Below are 20,711 nucleotides of genomic sequence, written 5' to 3' on the forward strand. Positions count from 1 at the left end.
AATCGATTAGTTGTCGATTAATCGATTAGTTGTTTCAGCCCTAGTCACAATATTTAAATGTCCTCTTGGTGGTATTCAATCTGGTTTAACTAAATCTTGAATTTGTATGACTTTCCCAAGTGATGATTGCAAGCTTATCTGTTTTGTGTCCCCTCCACAAGTGTGTTTTACTGAGTGGCCACACACTGGAGGTGAAACAGTGAAAGCATCAGTTTGAGCTCAGATGTCATTATGAGGCTGATGGCCAGTGTCCTTGAAAACCTTGGGTTTTTCTGTGTCAGACATATACATGCACCTTTTACTCACAGTCACTTTAGCTTCTTAGTATTGTCTTACTTTGGCTTCACTTAACTAGGTAAGGGTTAATCACTCTGTTTCCTTGCAGTTAGGGTGAAAGTTAGAACTGTATTTAACTGAAGGTGAAACAGAAAATGCTTAACTATGTGTGTGTGTCTGACACAGACAAACTCAAGGTATGTGAGAACACTGTCCTGACATCTGAGCTCAAACTGAGTCTTTCATTGTTTCATCTCCAGTGTTTGGCATACTCAGAAAAACACACGGGTTGAGGGGACACTGGTTAGAAAAGACCACTTGTAGTGGATTAAATACATTTCCACTGTAGCTGCCAGATGTTTACAATATTTGTTCTACTTTTCATACCCAGCTAAAGATCGCAAGCATCCCTTCTGGTCAACAGTGTGTTGCAGAGCCTATTGCCCATGACGTGGAGCACCATGTGATCTCTACAGACTCATTCACAGGTGAGTCCCTGCTTGAGTAAGCACTACCTGTTAAACCCTGGGGTCTTGCAAAGCACTATGCCTCCATGTCTTGTGTTCTCTTCTACAGACAGAGAATTAAGAGCAGAGTGTCAGTCATCTAGACCTACAGCAGACAACTCTGAACATGAGGTTAGCATGGATTCATCTGTTTACTAAAGATTGTATCAATGTGTAGTTTGGTAAATAGTGTGGTTTGTAAAGATCATGTTTATCAATTGATTACAATTATACTGCATGTGCAGTCTTTAAATCATTGTAAGTACAGGTAGTCATCATTTAACATTGCATTTCCCTCTCAACATCATTTGGGTGTTTTAAGGTTTGACTGAGAGTGTCCCTCTTGATCAGATGGACACTGTACCATTGATGCTTGTTCATCTTTGCATCTTTTTAGGTGCATTCTGTTGGAGGTCAGCGTGGCACTTCTTCTCTGAAAGAGTTAATTGGTGAAGTTGGTGTCCAGTATCAGGAGTTGTCACCCCAAGCGTTCTCAGAAGAACTTACCAGTGGTCAGTTTTGAGTAAATGTTGTTAACTTCTGGCAATGCATGACATGCCTGAAGGTTTGCTGCATGAAAAATGTGCCAGTATTGGGACATTTCTGATGATTCTATAGTGTCTTGATGGATATTTTGAGTAGAATTGTAACAGTCAGGGATGTGAATTGATTGCGTTATGCGTAGATGTGTTTTTTTTGACTTAACGAAAGTCAAGCACTGAATCTCCTTGTGTTCCCTTGTACAGAGAGCAAATCGAAAGAGGTGCCACAATCATCCAGAGCTGTGCCTAACGACTCTGCTTGTGAGGTGAGTTGAAATTGACCTTTGTTTTAAAATTGACCAATGGTTAGAAGTGTTATGGTGTTTACATGAAACTCCATTTTGAGTATTTTAGCAAACATCTGGCAGCGGTGGTGGAAATGTCCTCTATTTAGAACAGGAGGTCTTTTCTAACCACAGTGTCCCCTTAACAAGTGTGTTTTACTGAGTGGCCACACACTGGAGGTGAAACAGTGAAAGCATCAGTTTGAGCTCGGATGTCATTATGAGGCTGATGGCCAGTGTCCTTGTAAACCTTGGGTTTTTCTGTGTCAGACATATACATGCACCTTTTACTCACAGTCACTTTAGCTTCTTAGTATTGTCTTACTTTGGCTTCACTTAACTAGGTAAGGGTTAATCACTCTGTTTCCTTGCAGTTAGGGTGAGAGTTAGAACTGTATTTAACTGAAGGTGAAACAGAAAATGCTTAACTATGTGTGTGTGTCTGACACAGACAAACTCAAGGTATGTGAGAACACTGTCCTGACATCTGAGCTCAAACTGAGTCTTTCATTGTTTCATCTCCAGTGTTTGGCATACTCAGAAAAACACACGGGTTGAGGGGACACTGGTTAGAAAAGACCACTTGTAGTGGATTAAATACATTTCCACTGTAGCTGCCAGATGTTTACAATATTTGTTCTACTTTTCATACCCAGCTAAAGATCGCAAGCATCCCTTCTGGTCAACAGTGTGTTGCAGAGCCTATTGCCCATGACGTGGAGCACCATGTGATCTCTACAGACTCATTCACAGGTGAGTCCCTGCTTGAGTAAGCACTACCTGTTAAACCCTGGGGTCTTGCAAAGCACTATGCCTCCATGTCTTGTGTTCTCTTCTACAGACAGAGAATTAAGAGCAGAGTGTCAGTCATCTAGACCTACAGCAGACAACTCTGAGCATGAGGTTAGCATGGATTCATCTGTTTACTAAAGATTGTATCAATGTGTAGTTTGGTAAATAGTGTGGTTTGTAAAGATCATGTTTATCAATTGATTACAATTATACTGCATGTGCAGTCTTTAAATCATTGTAAGTACAGGTAGTCATCATTTAACATTGCATTTCCCTCTCAACATCATTTGGGTGTTTTAAGGTTTGACTGAGAGTGTCCCTCTTGATCAGATGGACACTGTACCATTGATGCTTGTTCATCTTTGCATCTTTTTAGGTGCATTCTGTTGGAGGTCAGCGTGGCACTTCTTCTCTGAAAGAGTTAATTGGTGAAGTTGGTGTCCAGTATCAGGAGTTGTCACCCCAAGCGTTCTCAGAAGAACTTACCAGTGGTCAGTTTTGAGTAAATGTTGTTAACTTCTGGCAATGCATGACATGCCTGAAGGTTTGCTGCATGAAAAATGTGCCAGTATTGGGACATTTCTGATGATTCTATAGTGTCTTGATGGATATTTTGAGTAGAATTGTAACAGTCAGGGATGTGAATTGATTGCGTTATGCGTAGATGTGTTTTTTTTGACTTAACGAAAGTCAAGCACTGAATCTCCTTGTGTTCCCTTGTACAGAGAGCAAATCGAAAGAGGTGCCACAATCATCCAGAGCTGTGCCTAACGACTCTGCTTGTGAGGTGAGTTGAAATTGACCTTTGTTTTAAAATTGACCAATGGTTAGAAGTGTTATGGTGTTTACATGAAACTCCATTTTGAGTATTTTAGCAAACATCTGGCAGCGGTGGTGGAAATGTCCTCTATTTAGAACAGGAGGTCTTTTCTAACCACAGTGTCCCCTTAACAAGTGTGTTTTACTGAGTGGCCACACACTGGAGGTGAAACAGTGAAAGCATCAGTTTGAGCTCGGATGTCATTATGAGGCTGATGGCCAGTGTCCTTGTAAACCTTGGGTTTTTCTGTGTCAGACATATACATGCACCTTTTACTCACAGTCACTTTAGCTTCTTAGTATTGTCTTACTTTGGCTTCACTTAACTAGGTAAGGGTTAATCACTCTGTTTCCTTGCAGTTAGGGTGAGAGTTAGAACTGTATTTAACTGAAGGTGAAACAGAAAATGCTTAACTATGTGTGTGTGTCTGACACAGACAAACTCAAGGTATGTGAGAACACTGTCCTGACATCTGAGCTCAAACTGAGTCTTTCATTGTTTCATCTCCAGTGTTTGGCATACTCAGAAAAACACACGGGTTGAGGGGACACTGGTTAGAAAAGACCACTTGTAGTGGATTAAATACATTTCCACTGTAGCTGCCAGATGTTTACAATATTTGTTCTACTTTTCATACCCAGCTAAAGATCGCAAGCATCCCTTCTGGTCAACAGTGTGTTGCAGAGCCTATTGCCCATGACGTGGAGCACCATGTGATCTCTACAGACTCATTCACAGGTGAGTCCCTGCTTGAGTAAGCACTACCTGTTAAACCCTGGGGTCTTGCAAAGCACTATGTCTCCATGTCTTGTGTTCTCTTCTACAGACAGAGAATTAAGAGCAGAGTGTCAGTCATCTAGACCTACAGCAGACAACTCTGAACATGAGGTTAGCATGGATTCATCTGTTTACTAAAGATTGTATCAATGTGTAGTTTGGTAAATAGTGTGGTTTGTAAAGATCATGTTTATCAATTGATTACAATTATACTGCATGTGCAGTCTTTAAATCATTGTAAGTACAGGTAGTCATCATTTAACATTGCATTTCCCTCTCAACATCATTTGGGTGTTTTAAGGTTTGACTGAGAGTGTCCCTCTTGATCAGATGGACACTGTACCATTGATGCTTGTTCATCTTTGCATCTTTTTAGGTGCATTCTGTTGGAGGTCAGCGTGGCACTTCTTCTCTGAAAGAGTTAATTGGTGAAGTTGGTGTCCAGTATCAGGAGTTGTCACCCCAAGCGTTCTCAGAAGAACTTACCAGTGGTCAGTTTTGAGTAAATGTTGTTAACTTCTGGCAATGCATGACATGCCTGAAGGTTTGCTGCATGAAAAATGTGCCAGTATTGGGACATTTCTGATGATTCTATAGTGTCTTGATGGATATTTTGAGTAGAATTGTAACAGTCAGGGATGTGAATTGATTGCGTTATGCGTAGATGTGTTTTTTTTGACTTAACGAAAGTCAAGCACTGAATCTCCTTGTGTTCCCTTGTACAGAGAGCAAATCGAAAGAGGTGCCACAATCATCCAGAGCTGTGCCTAACGACTCTGCTTGTGAGGTGAGTTGAAATTGACCTTTGTTTTAAAATTGACCAATGGTTAGAAGTGTTATGGTGTTTACATGAAACTCCATTTTGAGTATTTTAGCAAACATCTGGCAGCGGTGGTGGAAATGTCCTCTATTTAGAACAGGAGGTCTTTTCTAACCACAGTGTCCCCTTAACAAGTGTGTTTTACTGAGTGGCCACACACTGGAGGTGAAACAGTGAAAGCATCAGTTTGAGCTCGGATGTCATTATGAGGCTGATGGCCAGTGTCCTTGTAAACCTTGGGTTTTTCTGTGTCAGACATATACATGCACCTTTTACTCACAGTCACTTTAGCTTCTTAGTATTTTACTTTTGCTTCATCTAAATAGATTCCCCTCTCTCTAACTCACAAATCTCAGGAATTGAATAGATATGCTTCACTATTTTATCTAAAAAGTAACTCCTATCTCCCTTTCAATCTCTCCTGAAGGATTGGTAGAAAATATGTAAAATGGTCAAACATTATTTTTAATTCGTCATAAAATATTTGGGTAACAATGTTTTATGTTTCATTTCATGTTTTTAATTTTTTCCAGTGTACAATTCATAGGCTGGTATTTGAATCGGTGAAACTTGACAAATGCGGGATATGCCATTCACCTTTGACAGCTATCAGATGGCACGGTCTAAGATGCAAGCGTAAGTGTATTATTTATCTTGTGTTAATTAATGCATTTTTTCACTATACCATAAGTTACCATGAGTCAGGTCTACATTTTCATATGTAAAGAATAAAAAAAATCACTTCAAAGTTTTATCAATTCAAACCATTGCAATGATACACAGTGTAATGGCAGATACTATCACATATCATGCATTTGAGTTTGTCTGCTTAGTGTGGCAGAGAACAGAGAACATACTGTAATAATGTATATTGCCCTCTTACTCTTTGTTGATTAGACTGTTGAACTTTACAACTTTAAATCTTTGTTTCACTCTTTCAACATCAAGCTCATATAAGCTAAATAAGCATCTCACCGCGCGCAAGGCATGCCGGTCCGGGTCAAGGGTCACGACTACCCAGCGTGCATCGTAAACAGTAAACACTGCCGCGTGTGATAGCGATATTGAATATTTTGAGCGTCCTAAAGTCAATGTTTTAAAAGAATTTGGTACGAAACGGGGATACAGTGCTGCTGGGAAGAGAAAGAAAGAATTCGTGGCCCTCGCTTGGGCGTTTTCACTACAAAAAGCCCCTATAGTTTTAACAAAACAGCAGGAGTGGGAGGCTATGCTACCTTGGATATAAGTCTCTGCTCGAGATCGAGACTGACAGTTGTCAGATGACAATTCCAGATCCCTTAGAGCTGAGGGAAGGTTGGTACAATGAATCAACAGCTGCAAATAAACTTTCACTTTCAAAGCCTCATATTCGGAGCCATCAGCCTCTGTGGTGCCCGGAGACGCTCGTGCGGGGTTTGGCCACTGACGTCTGGCAACCCTGGCACAGCACTTCCCCGTAGGCCTATATCCATGGATGTATTAAAAGAACCAAGCCTATATCTGACGGAGAAGTATAATTCAGCCTTTACATCGTGGGTAGTGGTGTACTCTGACCCGGCCGCGTCGTGCATGCGTACTGACAATGCTGATTTAGCTTATTTGTGATGTTACAATGCAAAAACCACAGTTCCTGATTTGATCTGTTATATAAAGATAAAGCAAAATGCACAAATGTTTAATTATATTTAAGAGAGTATCAACATGTATGAAGTAAACTGCCCTCAAGTCTGTTTGTCATTCTGTAATTACACATATACACACAAACTTGGAAGATGATGTTTGATGATAATAAACCCTTTGAGTAAACATTGCATCAAACTTGCAAACTTCTTACAATGTCAATATAGGAAGCCCAATAAGGTACTGGGTCTGATTAATCCAGACCTATTCCAATAGATCAATCAGGCAATTTGCAATACAAATGCTTGATGGTGTCTCTACACATTTTCAATGACTTTTTAGTAGAAGTCCTTTTCATCTCAATCCTTATTAATTAATGTAGGATAAACATTTTAGCTTTTCTGTTTCTCATTAGATCGTATGTATGTATGTATGTATGTCTGTCTGTCTGTCTGTCAATTAGTCTGTTTTTAAAATAACAATGTTTTATATCTCAAATCTGATGAAAAAATTTATTATTAGGATGATTCAGTATATCATATTCATAAGTTTAAAATGTGTCTTAAACTTAAAAAAAAAATCTGCTTTTTATTCTGAATTATGCGTTGGTTTTAAATTCACTTTATGCTTGTTTATATTTAGTGGTCTTCGTGAATATAATTTGTGATGTGTGGGATCGCTACTTTTTAAATTATAACTTAATGAATCATCGGTTGTTGTCTAATGCTGTGGTTTCTTTGTATTTGTAGAATGCCGTTGTGTGTGGCATAAGATCTGCCTCCAGACATCTTCAGAAGACTGGGATATGTCCGACGTAAGTGTACAGTGAAATTCAACCTGGAAAGACTCAGATACGGAGAAAGAATTAGACATGCTTTATTGAACATTAAATATTTGGCGGTCAGACCCCGGCGGGAAAACTGTTGATAAAAGCATTGCTGATTGAAGTAGGAGGTCTTCCGCTGGGGTCTGGACACTGGTGGTGGTATGGAGGCAGGGGGCAAGCATGGGGGTGCAGGGGTGGTGGAGGGATGCGAAAACGCTGAGAGGCCGAGCTATGGGTGAAAGAGCTTAAATGCCCGGATGCTGAATGGAGGCATAGGTGCGAGGGAGCTCCGGATTGGCTGCGCCGGAGTGAGCAGCTGAAGGGAGTTGAGATGATGATGATGATGATGATGGAGATGATGTGCAGGTGTTTCTCCCAGGTTGAATTTACGCAGGCTTCATTATAATATAGTTAATATTGACGTAGATGCAGTTCGTGAAGATTGCCACATGTTGCTTGCTCTTCCTTTTTCTTTCATCACAAAATTATAAGGATAATCAGTTTTGTAAGTGTCGTCTCAGATAGAGAATTGAAAGCAGAGAGATTTTGGACTGGATAGAGTGTAGAAGTTATGTGAGAGAGGCCAGAAATAAATAAACACATTGTAAAAATATTACTTAGATTTTATTATAATCCTTTGTAAAAAAAACAAACAAAAAAACAAACAGTTTCATACAATCTAGTCTCAAAGGTTTTACAAATTTTGATCTGTGGGGGTCATTGTGGGAGGGGCTCCGGGACCAGGTTAGGGCTGGTGTCTTAGTTTTTTTTGTTTTGTGTTTGTTTTTTTTGTTAATGTCATTGTTCAAAAAATATAAATTGGATATTAGAAATGGGACAAATATCAAAAAAGTACTGAATCGATCACAGATTGCAAATTGATCAAGCAGAATCAAAATACTTGCACAAAATACATATCTGCTGCACATTTTCTTCTTTAAATCAGGAGGTATTTCTTAGTACTTTTAAGACATCTAGAGACTTTGGTTTACGTCCCGAGCTCTGTGACGTGAACAATTTAGCATTTATCCTTCCCATGTTTATTTCTGTTATTTAATCTATGCTGTATCTACGAACAGGGTGATGTCTCATCTGATGAAGAATACATCCCAAATTCTGCATCAGATTCAGAAAGCTCAGGAACAGAGTTGTCTATTGAGTTACCTGGACCATCAAAAAACTCCCATGCTGCTAGCATGCCTGATTTATGCGTTACTTTTGCTGAAAAAGAACAGACCATGGATGTTAAGAACAACTTTGAGCACATTTTGAATGATCTTGAAACTACTGATGATCTTCATCCCGACCAAGAACCAGACAGCTCAGAGTCATGCCAGCAGAAAACAAAAGATGCATGTAGCGAAAAGAGTACTGTGGATATTAGCCAAAATGAATCCCCAACCAAGTCAACAAAATTAATCAAAAGCACAGTCAATTTTTGTTTTGTGTGTGGAAAACCTCAAACAAAATTTGCACGTCATCTGGAGACGCATGTAAATGAAAATGCTGAAGTCGCCCAGGTGCTTCAGTTACCCAAATCATCAAAGGACAGAAAAGTTCATCTTGAAAGGTTACGAAACCTTGGTAACTTCAAGCACAACTCTGCTGTTAAAACCACAGGATCAGGTTGTCTTAAAGTGAAAAGGATCTCAAAAAAGAGCAGCAGCAGCGCTGAGACATACGAGTACTGCTTATACTGTAAGGGTATGATATCCAGAAAAGAAGTTTCTCGGCATATGAAAAGATGTGCTTTAAGACCAGAGAATAATGCTGAAGAGAAGCTGAAAGATAGAGTCTTTGGTATAGCATCTACTCAATCCACAATGTCTCAGCCAATTTCAAGTGAACTCTACTCAGTACTGGGCAAGATGCACAAGGATGATGTGTCTAGTGCAATAAGGAATGATCATTATATTATGCAGTTGGCTCAGTCTCTTTTTAATAAGCATGGAAGTGACAGATCAAAGCATGAGTATATAAGACAGAAAGTAAGGGAACTTGGGAGATTACTTGTGACTTTACGTCACACAACAAGAATCCATAATATGGAAGAGGCAATAAAACCAGCCAACTTCTTTATTCTTACTAATGCTGTCAAGAGAGTTTCAGGTTTTGATACTGAAACCAGCACATTCAAAGCCCCAAGTTTGGCCCTGAAGCTTGGACATTCTCTCAGAAAAATAAGTGATATTATCATGTGTCGTGCTCTCATGGAAGAGGATCAAGAGGCGATCGATTCAATCAGGAGGTTTCACACACTTCATGAAACAAAGTGGTCTGAATTAGTTTCCCATTCAGCCTTATCAAACCTGAGTGAGGCAAAATACAACAAGGTCGACAGCCTTCCACTGACCAGAGATGTTCAGAAGCTGCAGTTATATCTTGGTCAGCAAGTGGAATCAGCTAGGGAGAAACTAGGTGATAACCCAACAGCAGGAACTTATGCAGCACTAGCAAAGGTGATCCTTTGTCAAGTGATTTTGTTCAATAGGAGGAGGGAAGGTGAAGTAGCACGTATGACTGTCAAAAATTTTGAAGATCGTGACATGTCCAAACTAAACGATGACATCAGCTCTGGGCTTACAGAAGTTGAGAAAAGGCTTTGCCAACAGTTTGCCAGAGTGGAACTGAAGGGGAAAAAAGGACGAAAGGTGGCTGTGATCCTGACTTCTGATATGACCGATAACCTGTCACTCCTCGTTAGTAAGAGGAAAGAGTGCGGGGTATCTGAAAACAATATGTACCTTTTCGCCATTCCTTGTAGTGATGGTCACTACAGAGGGCAGTTTGGTCAGTTTGCAGATGCTTGCGGAGCTGAACATCCTCAGAACCTCAGATCAACTAACCTTCGCAAACAGATTGCCACGATAAGCCAAGTCATGAACTTGAAAGATAATGAACTAGACCAGCTGGCCGATTTCCTCGGCCATGACATTAGGGTCCATAGAGAATACTATCGACTGCCCCAATCAACAATTCAGCTGGCTAAGATCTCCAAGTTGCTCATGGCCATGGAGAAGGGAACTGTGAAGGATATTCAAGGAAAAACTCTGGATGAAATTGGTGGTATGCATGGTTTATATGTTGTTAAATCGGCTTGGTGTTTGTGAATATGGTTGGTCTAATAACATTTTTTCAATTTTATAGATGACATAGATGGGATGGCTACTGGATCACAGCAACTCCCTGATGCTTCCACATTGCGAGGTACTGAAATTATTGTATTCTGTGTTATAGACTTTGTAGTTGTATTGATAAAATATTTAAAATTTACATTTTTATATATTTAGATAATGTTATTGCAGTTCTGTTTGTACTTTGCTGTGTAAGTATTTGCTATTTTGCATGTTCTCCCACTGTAGCTTGCTATCGCCAGTGTGTGAATGTGTGTGTGTGAATGGGTGAATGACTGAATGTAGTGTAAAGCGCTTTGGGGTCCTATGGACTAGAAAAAGCGCTATACAAATGCAGGCCATTTATACAAATGCAGGCCATTTACTTAGAAATCATGGAGGGATCTGAAATTTTCAGCGTTGGTACATGTCCACTGTGAGAGACAGAATCTAAAAGAAAATTCCGGAAATCACAATGTATGATTTTATTAAAATATTTTTGTATATTACTGCTTAAAATAAGTATTTGAACACTTGCTTATCATGCAGATTTCTGACCCTCAAAGACCTGTTATTCTGCTTTTAAACAGTCCAACTACACTCTGCTCATGATTCTAATTTAGCAGCACCTGTTTGATGCCGTTAGCTTTCATAAAGACACATGTGCACCCCACAATCTGTCAAAAGTGTTGCAGCAACATGAGTAAAACCAAAGAGCTGTCCAACGACACAAGAGACAAAACTTTAGACCTTCACAAAGCTGGAAAGGGCTCCAGAGCCACTGCCAAGCAGCTCGGTGCGCGACAGTGCGCGTGCACGCATGTGCGTGTGCGCGATGGAGCGCGTGCAGGTGACTGTGTGTACCCTCTGCAAGACTCCTGCAGGCGCCCCTGAATGGAAGAGGCTAATGTCTTCCTCGGACTGGAGCCCCACGTAAGATCTCAGCTCGTGGGGTGTCAGTGATCCTAAGAAAGGTGAAGAATCAGCCCAGAACTACACGGGACGAGCTGGTCAATGACCTGAAGAGAGCTGGGACCACCGTTGGCAAGGCTACTATCAGTAATACACTGAGACGTCATGGTTTAAAATCATTCATCACACTGAAGGTTCCCCTTCTTAAGCCAACCCATGTCCAGGCCCGTCTGAAGTTTGCCAGGGACCATCTGGATGATCCAGAGTCATGGGAGAAAGTCCTGTGGTCCGATGAGACCAAAATAAAACTTTTTGGTCTAAACTCCATTGTTGGGGTTTGGAGGAAGAAGAAGGATGAGTCTCATCCCAATAATACCATCCTACAGTGAAGCATGAGGGTGGAAACATCATGCTCTGGGCTGTTTTTCTGCACGGGGGACAGGACCACTGCACTGTATTAAGGAGAAGATAAACAGGGACATGGATTGTGAGATTTTGGGCCAAAACGTCCTTCCCTCAGTCAGAGCATTGAAGATGGGTTCTGGCTGGGTCTTTCAACAAGACAAAGACCTGAAGCACTCAGCCAGGAAAACCAAAGAGTGGCACCGTAAGAGGCATTTCAAGGTTCTGGAGTGGCCTCACTAGTCTCCAGACCTCAGTCCAATAGAAAATCTGTGGATGGAGTTAAAAGTCTGTGTTGGCCCAAAACATGACAGATCTACAGAAGATCTGTGTGGAGGAGTGGGTCAAAAGACCTTCTGCAATGTGTGCAAACCTGGTGAAGAACTACAGGAACTGTTTGGCTGCTGTAATTGTTAACAAAGGCAATATTAATATAGTTTGACTCAAGTGTTCAAATACTTATTTTACAAAGAAATATACAAAAAACTTGTTATAAAATCATACAATGTGATTTCCGGAATTTTATTTTAGATTATGTCTCTCACAGTGGACATGTAGCTATGATGAAAAGTTCAGACCCTTCCATGATTTCTAAGTGGGAGAACTCGCAAAATAGCAGGGTGTTCAAATACTCACTTTCCTCATTCATATATATAACAACAACCAAAACACCCAGCACGCCCCTGCGGGCGGTTTATCCTTCAAGCTCGGGTCCTCTACCAGAGGCCTGGGAGCTTGAGGGTCCTGCGCAGTATCTTAGCTGTTCCCAGGACTGCGCTCTTCTGGACAGAGATCTCCGATGTTGTTCCCGGGATCTGCTGGAGCCACTCGCCTAGCTTGGGAGTCACCGCACCTAGTGCTCCGATTACCACGGGGACCACCGTTACCTTCACCCTCCACATCCTCTCGAGCTCTTCTCTGAGCCCTTGGTATTTCTCCAGCTTCTCGTGTTCCTTCTTCCTGATATTGCTGTCATTCGGAACCGCTACATCGATCACTACGGCCGTCTTCTTCTGTTTGTCTACCACCACTATGTCCGGTTGGTTAGCCACCACCATTTTGTCCGTCTGTATCTGGAAGTCCCACAGGATCTTAGCTCGGTCATTCTCCACCACCCTTGGGGGCATCTCCCATTTTGACCTCGGGACTTCTAGGTTATACTCGGCACAGATGTTCCTGTACACTATGCCGGCCACTTGGTTATGGCGTTCCATGTATGCCTTGCCTGCTAGCATCTTGCACCCTGCTGTTATGTGCTGGATTGTTTCTGGGGCATCTTTACACAGCCTGCACCTGGGGTCTTGCCTGGTGTGATAGACCCCAGCCTCTATGGATCTTGTACTCAGAGCTTGTTCTTGTGCTGCCATGATTAGTGCCTCTGTGCTGTCTTTCAGTCCAGCTTTGTCCAGCCACTGGTAGGATTTCTGGATATCAGCCACCTCCTCTATCTGCCGGTGGTACATACCGTGCAGGGGCCTGTCCTTCCATGATGGTTCCTCGTCTCCCTCCTCTTTCTTGGGTTTCTGCTGCCTGAGGTATTCACTGAGCACTCGGTCAGTTGGGGCCATCTTCCCAATGTATTCTTGGATGTTCCTTGTCTCATCCTGGACTGTGGTGCTGACACTCACCAGTCCCCGGCCCCCTTCCTTCCGCTTAGCGTACAGCCTCAGGGTGCTGGACTTGGGGTGAAACCCTCCATGCATGTGTGGCGAGACGAGGTTGGGATATAAGGTAAATACTCTTCAGTTTTAAACGACAACGCCACCCTGGGAATTTCACCCAGAGAATACTGGAAACAACACTAAATCACCAAAAAGGCACTTGGGTTCGCTATACTCAATCCAGAGACGAGGTTCAATAATAAACAAATTAACAATTTATTAATAATTATTTAAAACACCATATAAAAGCACAATCATAAATATTCAAGTACAAATATGCTTAAAAGGGTATTCAGAGCTGAGGCTTACCAGTGGAGGGGCAGGGATGCCACACACAAACTAAAGAAAGAAAACACACCAACACACAGGTGCAACACACTATCACACTAATAAACTAAACAAGGCGGGTGTGTACACTCAAGGGATCCCACCACCAAGGCACCCTAGTCTCCTCCACGTCGGCACTCCGCATCTGAATAAAAGAAACAAAGAAAATTTTAATATATTACAACAAACTAATGTGTAGCACCGGGGGATAACCCAACTGCAGGACCACACTGGTGATCTACAGCTAGAAAAAGGGCCTCCCACCAGTGGTGTAACAAAAATCCAAACTACAAATCAAAAGCAATAAAACAACATACAATCTGGATAAAACTCTAAAATCTGGAGCAAACGGAATCGCCGTACTGCTCCAACTTGCCGTCCACACGACGAAAAGTTAACAGTCGATCAATATGCACGCCAGCTGACTCCGATAACCGGCATGCATATGGCCGTTGTCCACGCCGACGTCCACTGTAAAAGCCGACAGCAGCAGGGAAAGAATTCTCACAACGGGAACAGACGGTAAAAGCACAGCAAGGCAAAACAGCAGCACTTCAGTTCGCGTAGCTTAGCGCAAAACTAAGGTCCACACTTCCTGCGAAACATAATAAATAATTACTATAAACGAACAATAGAAGGCAGAGAGCGTAACAAAAGTTGATTACGTACCAAGTAAGCCGGGTCATAGAATGTAAGCAGAATAGCTCAGAGGAGGCTTCTATAGCTACGACCAGCCGCGATGGAGACTTTAGAGGAGTAACCCACAAACGATCTCTACCACACCGAGGAAGTCAGGTGACCAAAAAGGAGATCACAGGCAAGCAATGCAGAGACACTCAAATGGCCACTATTTATACCAGCGCCCCCTAATGGGCCAGGCTAAAAGTGGGTTGGACCGAGGGATAACATTCATCCTGCCACATTCTACCCCTCCTTCTTGCATCGTCGCCCCGACGATGAATTACAAAGACACCCAGATTAGTCCCAAGGCCTAAAAAATGCAGAGACAGCATGTACCCTAGGCTCAGAAATAGAGTTAGCAGCCCCTTGTGCCACCTCCCCTGTTGGTCTTGGGAGATGATGGATGTTTGAATGCTGGCCAGCTGTGGACCGGGTTGTTTTTCGCACCACCACATTTCTTGTATCAGAACTCGTAGAGGGAGCAGGAAGAGAGCTAGATGGAACTGGTGCTACACTCGGAGTAACCGTACAAGTGGCTGGGACATCGGAAGTTCGGTCTTCTGGCCGGAGCAACAACTCAGGGCTACTTGGAATCACTGCCACTGGGCTGTAAGATGGTGAAACATTTACTTGAGGAGCTCCTATGCTCAGGAATAACAGGTCACTGTCACGTGATGATTCATGTTCTGGGGAGGATATTTCTGGGCCATGTGAGCTACTGCTTGGAGCAGGCCCTTCTGATGGTGTAGCTGCCGTTACCACAGCCTTCAACAAGGTACGATGAATATGCTTCACACTGCTGGGATCATCTGCAGGTGCAATGGTATATACTGCCCCACCTCCTTTAGGTGCCTTCAGGATTCTATATACCACGGGTTTCCATCGATCTTGGATTTTACATCTCCCTCTTCCACTCAGATCGCGCAGGAACACCAACTGGCCGTCGTTCAATGGTGCCTCTTTCACCTTTTTATCATGGTGCCTCTTTCTGCGGTCGGCAGCCAATTGCAATCGTTCCTTGGCTCCTTCATGTACAACCTGTAGCCGGGCTTGATGCTCCTGAATCCACTCGTGCACATCTCCACTGATGGGGTCCGGTACTCTGCCCAACAGAAAGTCCACTGGCAACCTGGGTTCTTGCCCAAACATCAATAAGAATGGGGTTTCCCCAGTAGCCTGATGGGGAGTGGTATTATAACAGTAGAGTAACTGGGGCAAACATACATTCCAGTCTCTTTTTCTGGATACTGGCAGGGTCCGCAACAAATTGTGCAAAGTCCTATTAAAACGTTCACACTGACCATTTCCAGCCGGATGATAAGGAGTAGTGTGGGACTTCTCGATACCATAAAACCTGCAGAGCTGCTGGATCAGGGAGCTTTCAAAGTTACGACCCTGATCGGAATGGATACGCGCTGGTACACCAAACTTTGAAAACCACTCAGTCACGAGAACCTGGGCCACTGTAGCAGCACATTGGTCACGAGTGGGGACAGCCAATGTATACTTGCTGAAAACATCAGTCATCACCAAAACGTTCTCCAGCCCATTCCGGGAAGGTTCGAGCAAGGTGTAATCAATGGCCAAGATTTCATTTGGTCGAGAAGCCAACAAATGTCCCATGAAACTTTGAGCTGCTGGTTGGGTGTCTTTTGCAACTTGGCAACGTTCGCATCTCTGACACCAACGAGCTACCTCAGCAGACATACCTGGCCAGTAGCACCGTGAGCGGAGAAGCGCTAGGGTCCTTTCCACACCTTGATGGCCGTGCTCCTGATGAACATGAGTCAACACCTGCTCAATTAGTGCACTAGGCAGCAAAAGCTGAAGTACCACCTCGGCACCGTCAGGGCGATGAACCTGACGATACAGAACTCCTTCCCTTTCAATCAGACGATCCCATTGTCGTAGCAGCACCAGAGCAAGTGGAGCAAGCTGCTGTCGCTCCTCAAAGCTGGGTCGCTGCTTCCGTCTCCAGAACACCAAGATCTCTTTTATCACTGGGTCGACCTGTTGGAGGGTATGAAGATCAGGAGTAGTGAGATGGGGCAAAACTGTAATGGCAGCTTGTGATACCTCAGCGGGTCCCAGCCGCAAGGCTTGTTGAAGAGGTCCAGGCAAGGCTGTACCAGGAACCATGGCTTTAATCTCCTGAGGATCAGGTGGATGCTGGCGAGATAAAGCGTCTGCGTTCTTATTACTCCTTCCTGACCTGTACTTTAAGTCGAAGTCGAACGAAGCGAGCTGAGCTGCCCAGCGCTGTTCAGTAGCCCCAAGTTTAGCAGAAGACAAGTGACTAAGAGGATTGTTGTCGGTGTAAACAATACACTTATGGCCCAACAAGTACTCTCTAAATTTCTCAGTCATGGCCCACTTAAGTGCCAAAAACTCCAGCTTCATTGAGCTATAATTTAGCATATTGCGCTCAGTGGGCCTCAAACCCCGACTGGCATAGGCTATTGGCCTCACCTTACCTCCCTGCTCCTGGGAAAGCACTGCCCCTAGGCCGGCATGGCTGGCATCCACTTCTAAAATAAAAGGCAAAGAGAAATCTGCATAAGCGAGCACTGGTGCTGTTGTCAGTTTAGTCTTTAATGCCTCAAAACTTTGAGCACACTCTGCAGTCCAGTTCTCCACGACACCATGCTCTGACCTCTTCTTTGATTTTCTGCCTCCCCACTCTGCCACCAGTCTATGCAGAGGTGCCGCCAACTTGGCAAAACCCTCTACAAAACGGCGATAATAGCTGGCAAACCCAAGGAAGGAGCGTAGTTCCGAAACAGTCTTAGGAGGCTGCCAGTTAGCCACCACTTCCACCTTGCTAGGGTCCGTAAAGACACCTTGATCGGAGATGACATGGCCTAGGTAGCGAACCTCCCGCTGGAAAAAGGCACATTTGGCAAGCTTGGCTTTTAAACCTTCCTGCTGAAGCCGACCTAGCACCACATCCAGCCGCTCAAGATGTTGCGATACTGTTGATGAAAAGATTACAATGTCATCAAGATAGAGAAGCAGAGACTGGCACTGTTGATCACCGAAAAGGCGTTGCATTAGTCTCTGGAAGGTGCTAGGGGCATTACAGAGCCCAAATGGCATTCGGTTCCATTCAAATAGGCCGAAAGGAGTACAGAAGGCAGTCTTGGGCCTATCCTCTTCCGTAACTGGGACCTGATTATAGCCACTTGCTAAATCCATGGTGGAAAACCAACGGGCACCAGTCAGCGCATCTAAGGATTCTTCAATGCGCGGCAGGGGGAATGCATCTTTCCTTGTCTTGTTGTTCAGTTGCCGATAATCAACACACATGCGCGGGCTGCCATCCTTCTTCTTAACGAGCACAATGGGAGAAGCATAGGGGCTGCTACTCTCTCTAATCACCTCGGCCCCTAACAACTGGTTAATATGCTCTTTCACAACCTCGTACTCTGAAGGGGGGATGCGCCTATAACGCTGCCGCACGGGGATATCGTCTAAGACTGGAATGTCATGGGAGATCAAGTTAGTGCAACCCAAATCAGTGTCATGAGCAGAAAAGACCGAGCTGTATTTCTTAAGGAGAGACCTCACCTGTCCCTGTTCCTCTGCTGACAGTTTAGACAAATCAATCCCTTCCATCTGATCCTGCACAGTAGGAGTGGCGGTGTGAGATGCCATTGTGGCTACGTTAGGGAGTACTTCTGTCACACCAGCGGGCAAACTGACCACATGAACATCTTCCAGGGTCCCTATAATGGTCCTAGGGTAAAGCAAGACCGCCGTAGTCCCTACATTAACAACTGGTATGTATGCAGTACCTCGAACCACTCGAACCAATGCAGGGGACGCTAAAAGTCCAGCAGGCAAGTTAACATCAGTAGGTTCAAATAACACAGTGGCACCTGAATATTGCTCAGAACAGGTGGCGGCCACTACTTTCATTACACCACCCGGAATGCAACATGCTCGCTTACCCCTCACTCTCACATGGCCAGACAAATCCAGTGGGGCTCTTATACTAACGTCATGGCACTTTTGCAGCGCCTGCACAAGGGGTTTAGGGGCCTCTGTGACAAAGCCCAAACTAAACAATGCTTCACCGTGTTGCCCAAAAAGCTCGTGGTAACACTTCCGAATGACATTCATCCCCAATACACCCGGAACCGTGGAAGGTCCTGCACCTGGAGGATCTTTAACGACCAACACACCACACTGTGGAAGAAACTTGTCACAGAGCTCTACACTTAGCTCGATATAGCCAAGGTAAGGAATGGACGACCCATTAGCCGCTTTAAGCTGCAACCAATGACAAGCTTGGAGACGCTCTTGACCCCAGGACTCAAAATGCTGGCGGAAAAAACTTTCAGTAATGGTAGAGACCATGGACCCCGTATCAACCAAACAAGGTACTTTTATACCGCCCATGTCCACATCTATATGAGGACAGGATGAAATTAATTTCGAGACTGCCTCTGGACCATTAGAAACAACCCTTGAGCCAATAGACACCCCACCCGAACTGTGGCTCGGCAATACGGAGGGTGCTAGTTTTCCGAAGCCGTATTTAAAGGAGAGTGCCTGCGGTTATGCAGAGGGGCCTGCGAAGGAGGCCGGGAACGAGGAACGCGTTCCCCATCACACTCCCGAGCAAAATGTCCAGGTTGCTGACAACGACGGCATATAATGGAGTCGCCCCGTCCTGAGCGAGGCATTCGATGGGGGCCCTGCAATCGAGCAATGCTCTGAGTGAGCTGATTAAGTTGCTCCTGCTGGCACTTTAACAATTCCTTCATCTCGCTCATCTCAGACAAATGGGTAGACTGGGCTATTCCTGAAGGACCGCTATGGACCCCATACTGAATGCCATAAACAGAAGGGACAGAACTGCTTCTATGCCTAACGCCACTAGGCAACCCTTCACGTTCCCACCTAATAGCTTCCCCTCTAATCTCCAGCAATGTCAGTGTGGGCTGCCTCCTTACTAACTGCTTTAACTCCCGCCGCAAGGTACTATCTAAGACCTGTTCAACAAATTGATCTCTTAATAAAACGTCAGCATTGGGCATGCCATTGGGGGCACTCGATTTAACTTTCTCCATAAGACCCAAGAGAGCGAGGGAAAACTCTTGCAGTGTCTCACTTTCCTGCTGTTTTCTAGAGAAGAAAGCTTCCTGCAATGCTACATAGGATTCTGAACAGCCATAAAGTTCTTGCAATATAGTAATTATCTTAGCAGGATCAGTCCTCTCTGCACTAGAGCGATATTTAATCTCCTCACGTGCTTCTCCTTCTAGGTGGTCAAACAGGAAAAATGCTTTATCAGCCAAAGACAAATGACGTGCTCTAGCACAACCTTCTATTTCCTCCAACCATTCATTCAACCCTATACCTGATTTTCCTCTAAACATAGGGCACTTTCTGTCACGGGGCACAAAAACTAGTCTCTCTGCTACAGAGACACCAGCCGTTGGGGGGTTAACAGATGATGCAGTTGAAGTAGAAGGTGTAGCACTAGTACCTGACCCAACAGCCCTCTCCTGACGCAGCCTCTCATTGTCTGCTTTCAGCTGCGCGATCAAGTCCCTGAGTTCCTGTAACTCTTCCTCCATCTCTGTAACACAGCTGTGAAATCCCACACCAAAGTAACTGCTGCTTTGCCTTTATTCTGTACAAAATAATATAAAAAAAACAATTTACGTTACACCAAACAAAAAAAGAAGAACACACGTCTCTGTTTTAAAGAGTATATCCTGTCGACAACGCCAAGTTTGTGGCGAGACGAGGTTGGGATATAAGGTAAATACTCTTCAGTTTTAAACGACAACGCCACCCTGGGAATTTCACCCAGAGAATACTGGAAACAACACTAAATCACCAAAAAGGCACTTGGGTTCGCTATACTCAATCCAGAGACGAGGTTCAATAATAAACAAATTAACAATTTATTAATAATTATTTAAAACACCATATAAAAGCACAATCATAAATATTCAAGTACAAATATGCTTAAAAGGGTATTCAGAGCTGAGGCTTACCAGTGGAGGGGCAGGGATGCCACACACAAACTAAAGAAAGAAAACACACCAACACACAGGTGCAACACACTATCACACTAATAAACTAAACAAGGCGGGTGTGTACACTCAAGGGATCCCACCACCAAGGCACCCTAGTCTCCTCCACGTCGGCACTCCGCATCTGAATAAAAGAAACAAAGAAAATTTTAATATATTACAACAAACTAATGTGTAGCACCGGGGGATAACCCAACTGCAGGACCACACTGGTGATCTACAGCTAGAAAAAGGGCCTCCCACCAGTGGTGTAACAAAAATCCAAACTACAAATCAAAAGCAATAAAACAACATACAATCTG

The 20,711-nt window shown here is 43.7% G+C and overlaps 2 protein-coding genes across 12 annotated transcripts in view; one reads left to right on the plus strand and one right to left on the minus strand.

The window, feature by feature from the left end:
• Positions 1-20,711, plus strand: part of LOC146665139 (uncharacterized) — a 31,003-nt gene that overhangs the window by 3,886 nt on the left and 6,406 nt on the right. Inside the window, exons 5-20 of the mRNA XM_085412629.1 lie at positions 668-764; positions 853-914; positions 1,180-1,294; positions 1,529-1,590; positions 2,265-2,361; positions 2,450-2,511; positions 2,777-2,891; positions 3,126-3,187; positions 3,862-3,958; positions 4,047-4,108; positions 4,374-4,488; positions 4,723-4,784; positions 5,351-5,453; positions 7,187-7,251; positions 8,343-10,329; positions 10,411-10,470. Coding sequence (XP_085268755.1) covers positions 668-764; positions 853-914; positions 1,180-1,294; positions 1,529-1,590; positions 2,265-2,361; positions 2,450-2,511; positions 2,777-2,891; positions 3,126-3,187; positions 3,862-3,958; positions 4,047-4,108; positions 4,374-4,488; positions 4,723-4,784; positions 5,351-5,453; positions 7,187-7,251; positions 8,343-10,329; positions 10,411-10,470 — 3,223 coding nt within the window. The remainder of the gene's footprint in view (positions 1-667; positions 765-852; positions 915-1,179; positions 1,295-1,528; positions 1,591-2,264; positions 2,362-2,449; positions 2,512-2,776; positions 2,892-3,125; positions 3,188-3,861; positions 3,959-4,046; positions 4,109-4,373; positions 4,489-4,722; positions 4,785-5,350; positions 5,454-7,186; positions 7,252-8,342; positions 10,330-10,410; positions 10,471-20,711) is intronic.
• The window catches only part of LOC146665140 (uncharacterized), a 7,760-nt gene continuing 592 nt past the window's right edge, over positions 13,544-20,711 (minus strand). For 5 of the 11 annotated variants that reach the window (XM_085412627.1, XM_085412626.1, XM_085412625.1 and 2 more), the window contains one exon: positions 18,623-20,533. In XM_085412627.1, the coding sequence (XP_085268753.1) occupies positions 18,880-19,944 (1,065 nt within the window). In that variant the 5' untranslated portion in view covers positions 19,945-20,533 and the 3' untranslated portion in view covers positions 18,623-18,879. Of the gene's footprint in view, positions 14,150-18,622 lie in introns of those variants that run through there. The other 6 variants (XR_014912565.1, XR_014912563.1, XR_014912564.1 and 3 more) reach the window with 6 other exon arrangements.

The sequence above is a fragment of the Rhamphochromis longiceps genome, linkage group LG7 (assembly GCF_057381845.1).
Source record: "Rhamphochromis longiceps isolate RC_006_pf linkage group LG7, R_longiceps_female_GT1.1, whole genome shotgun sequence".
Classification (NCBI taxonomy): Eukaryota; Metazoa; Chordata; class Actinopteri; order Cichliformes; family Cichlidae; genus Rhamphochromis; species Rhamphochromis longiceps.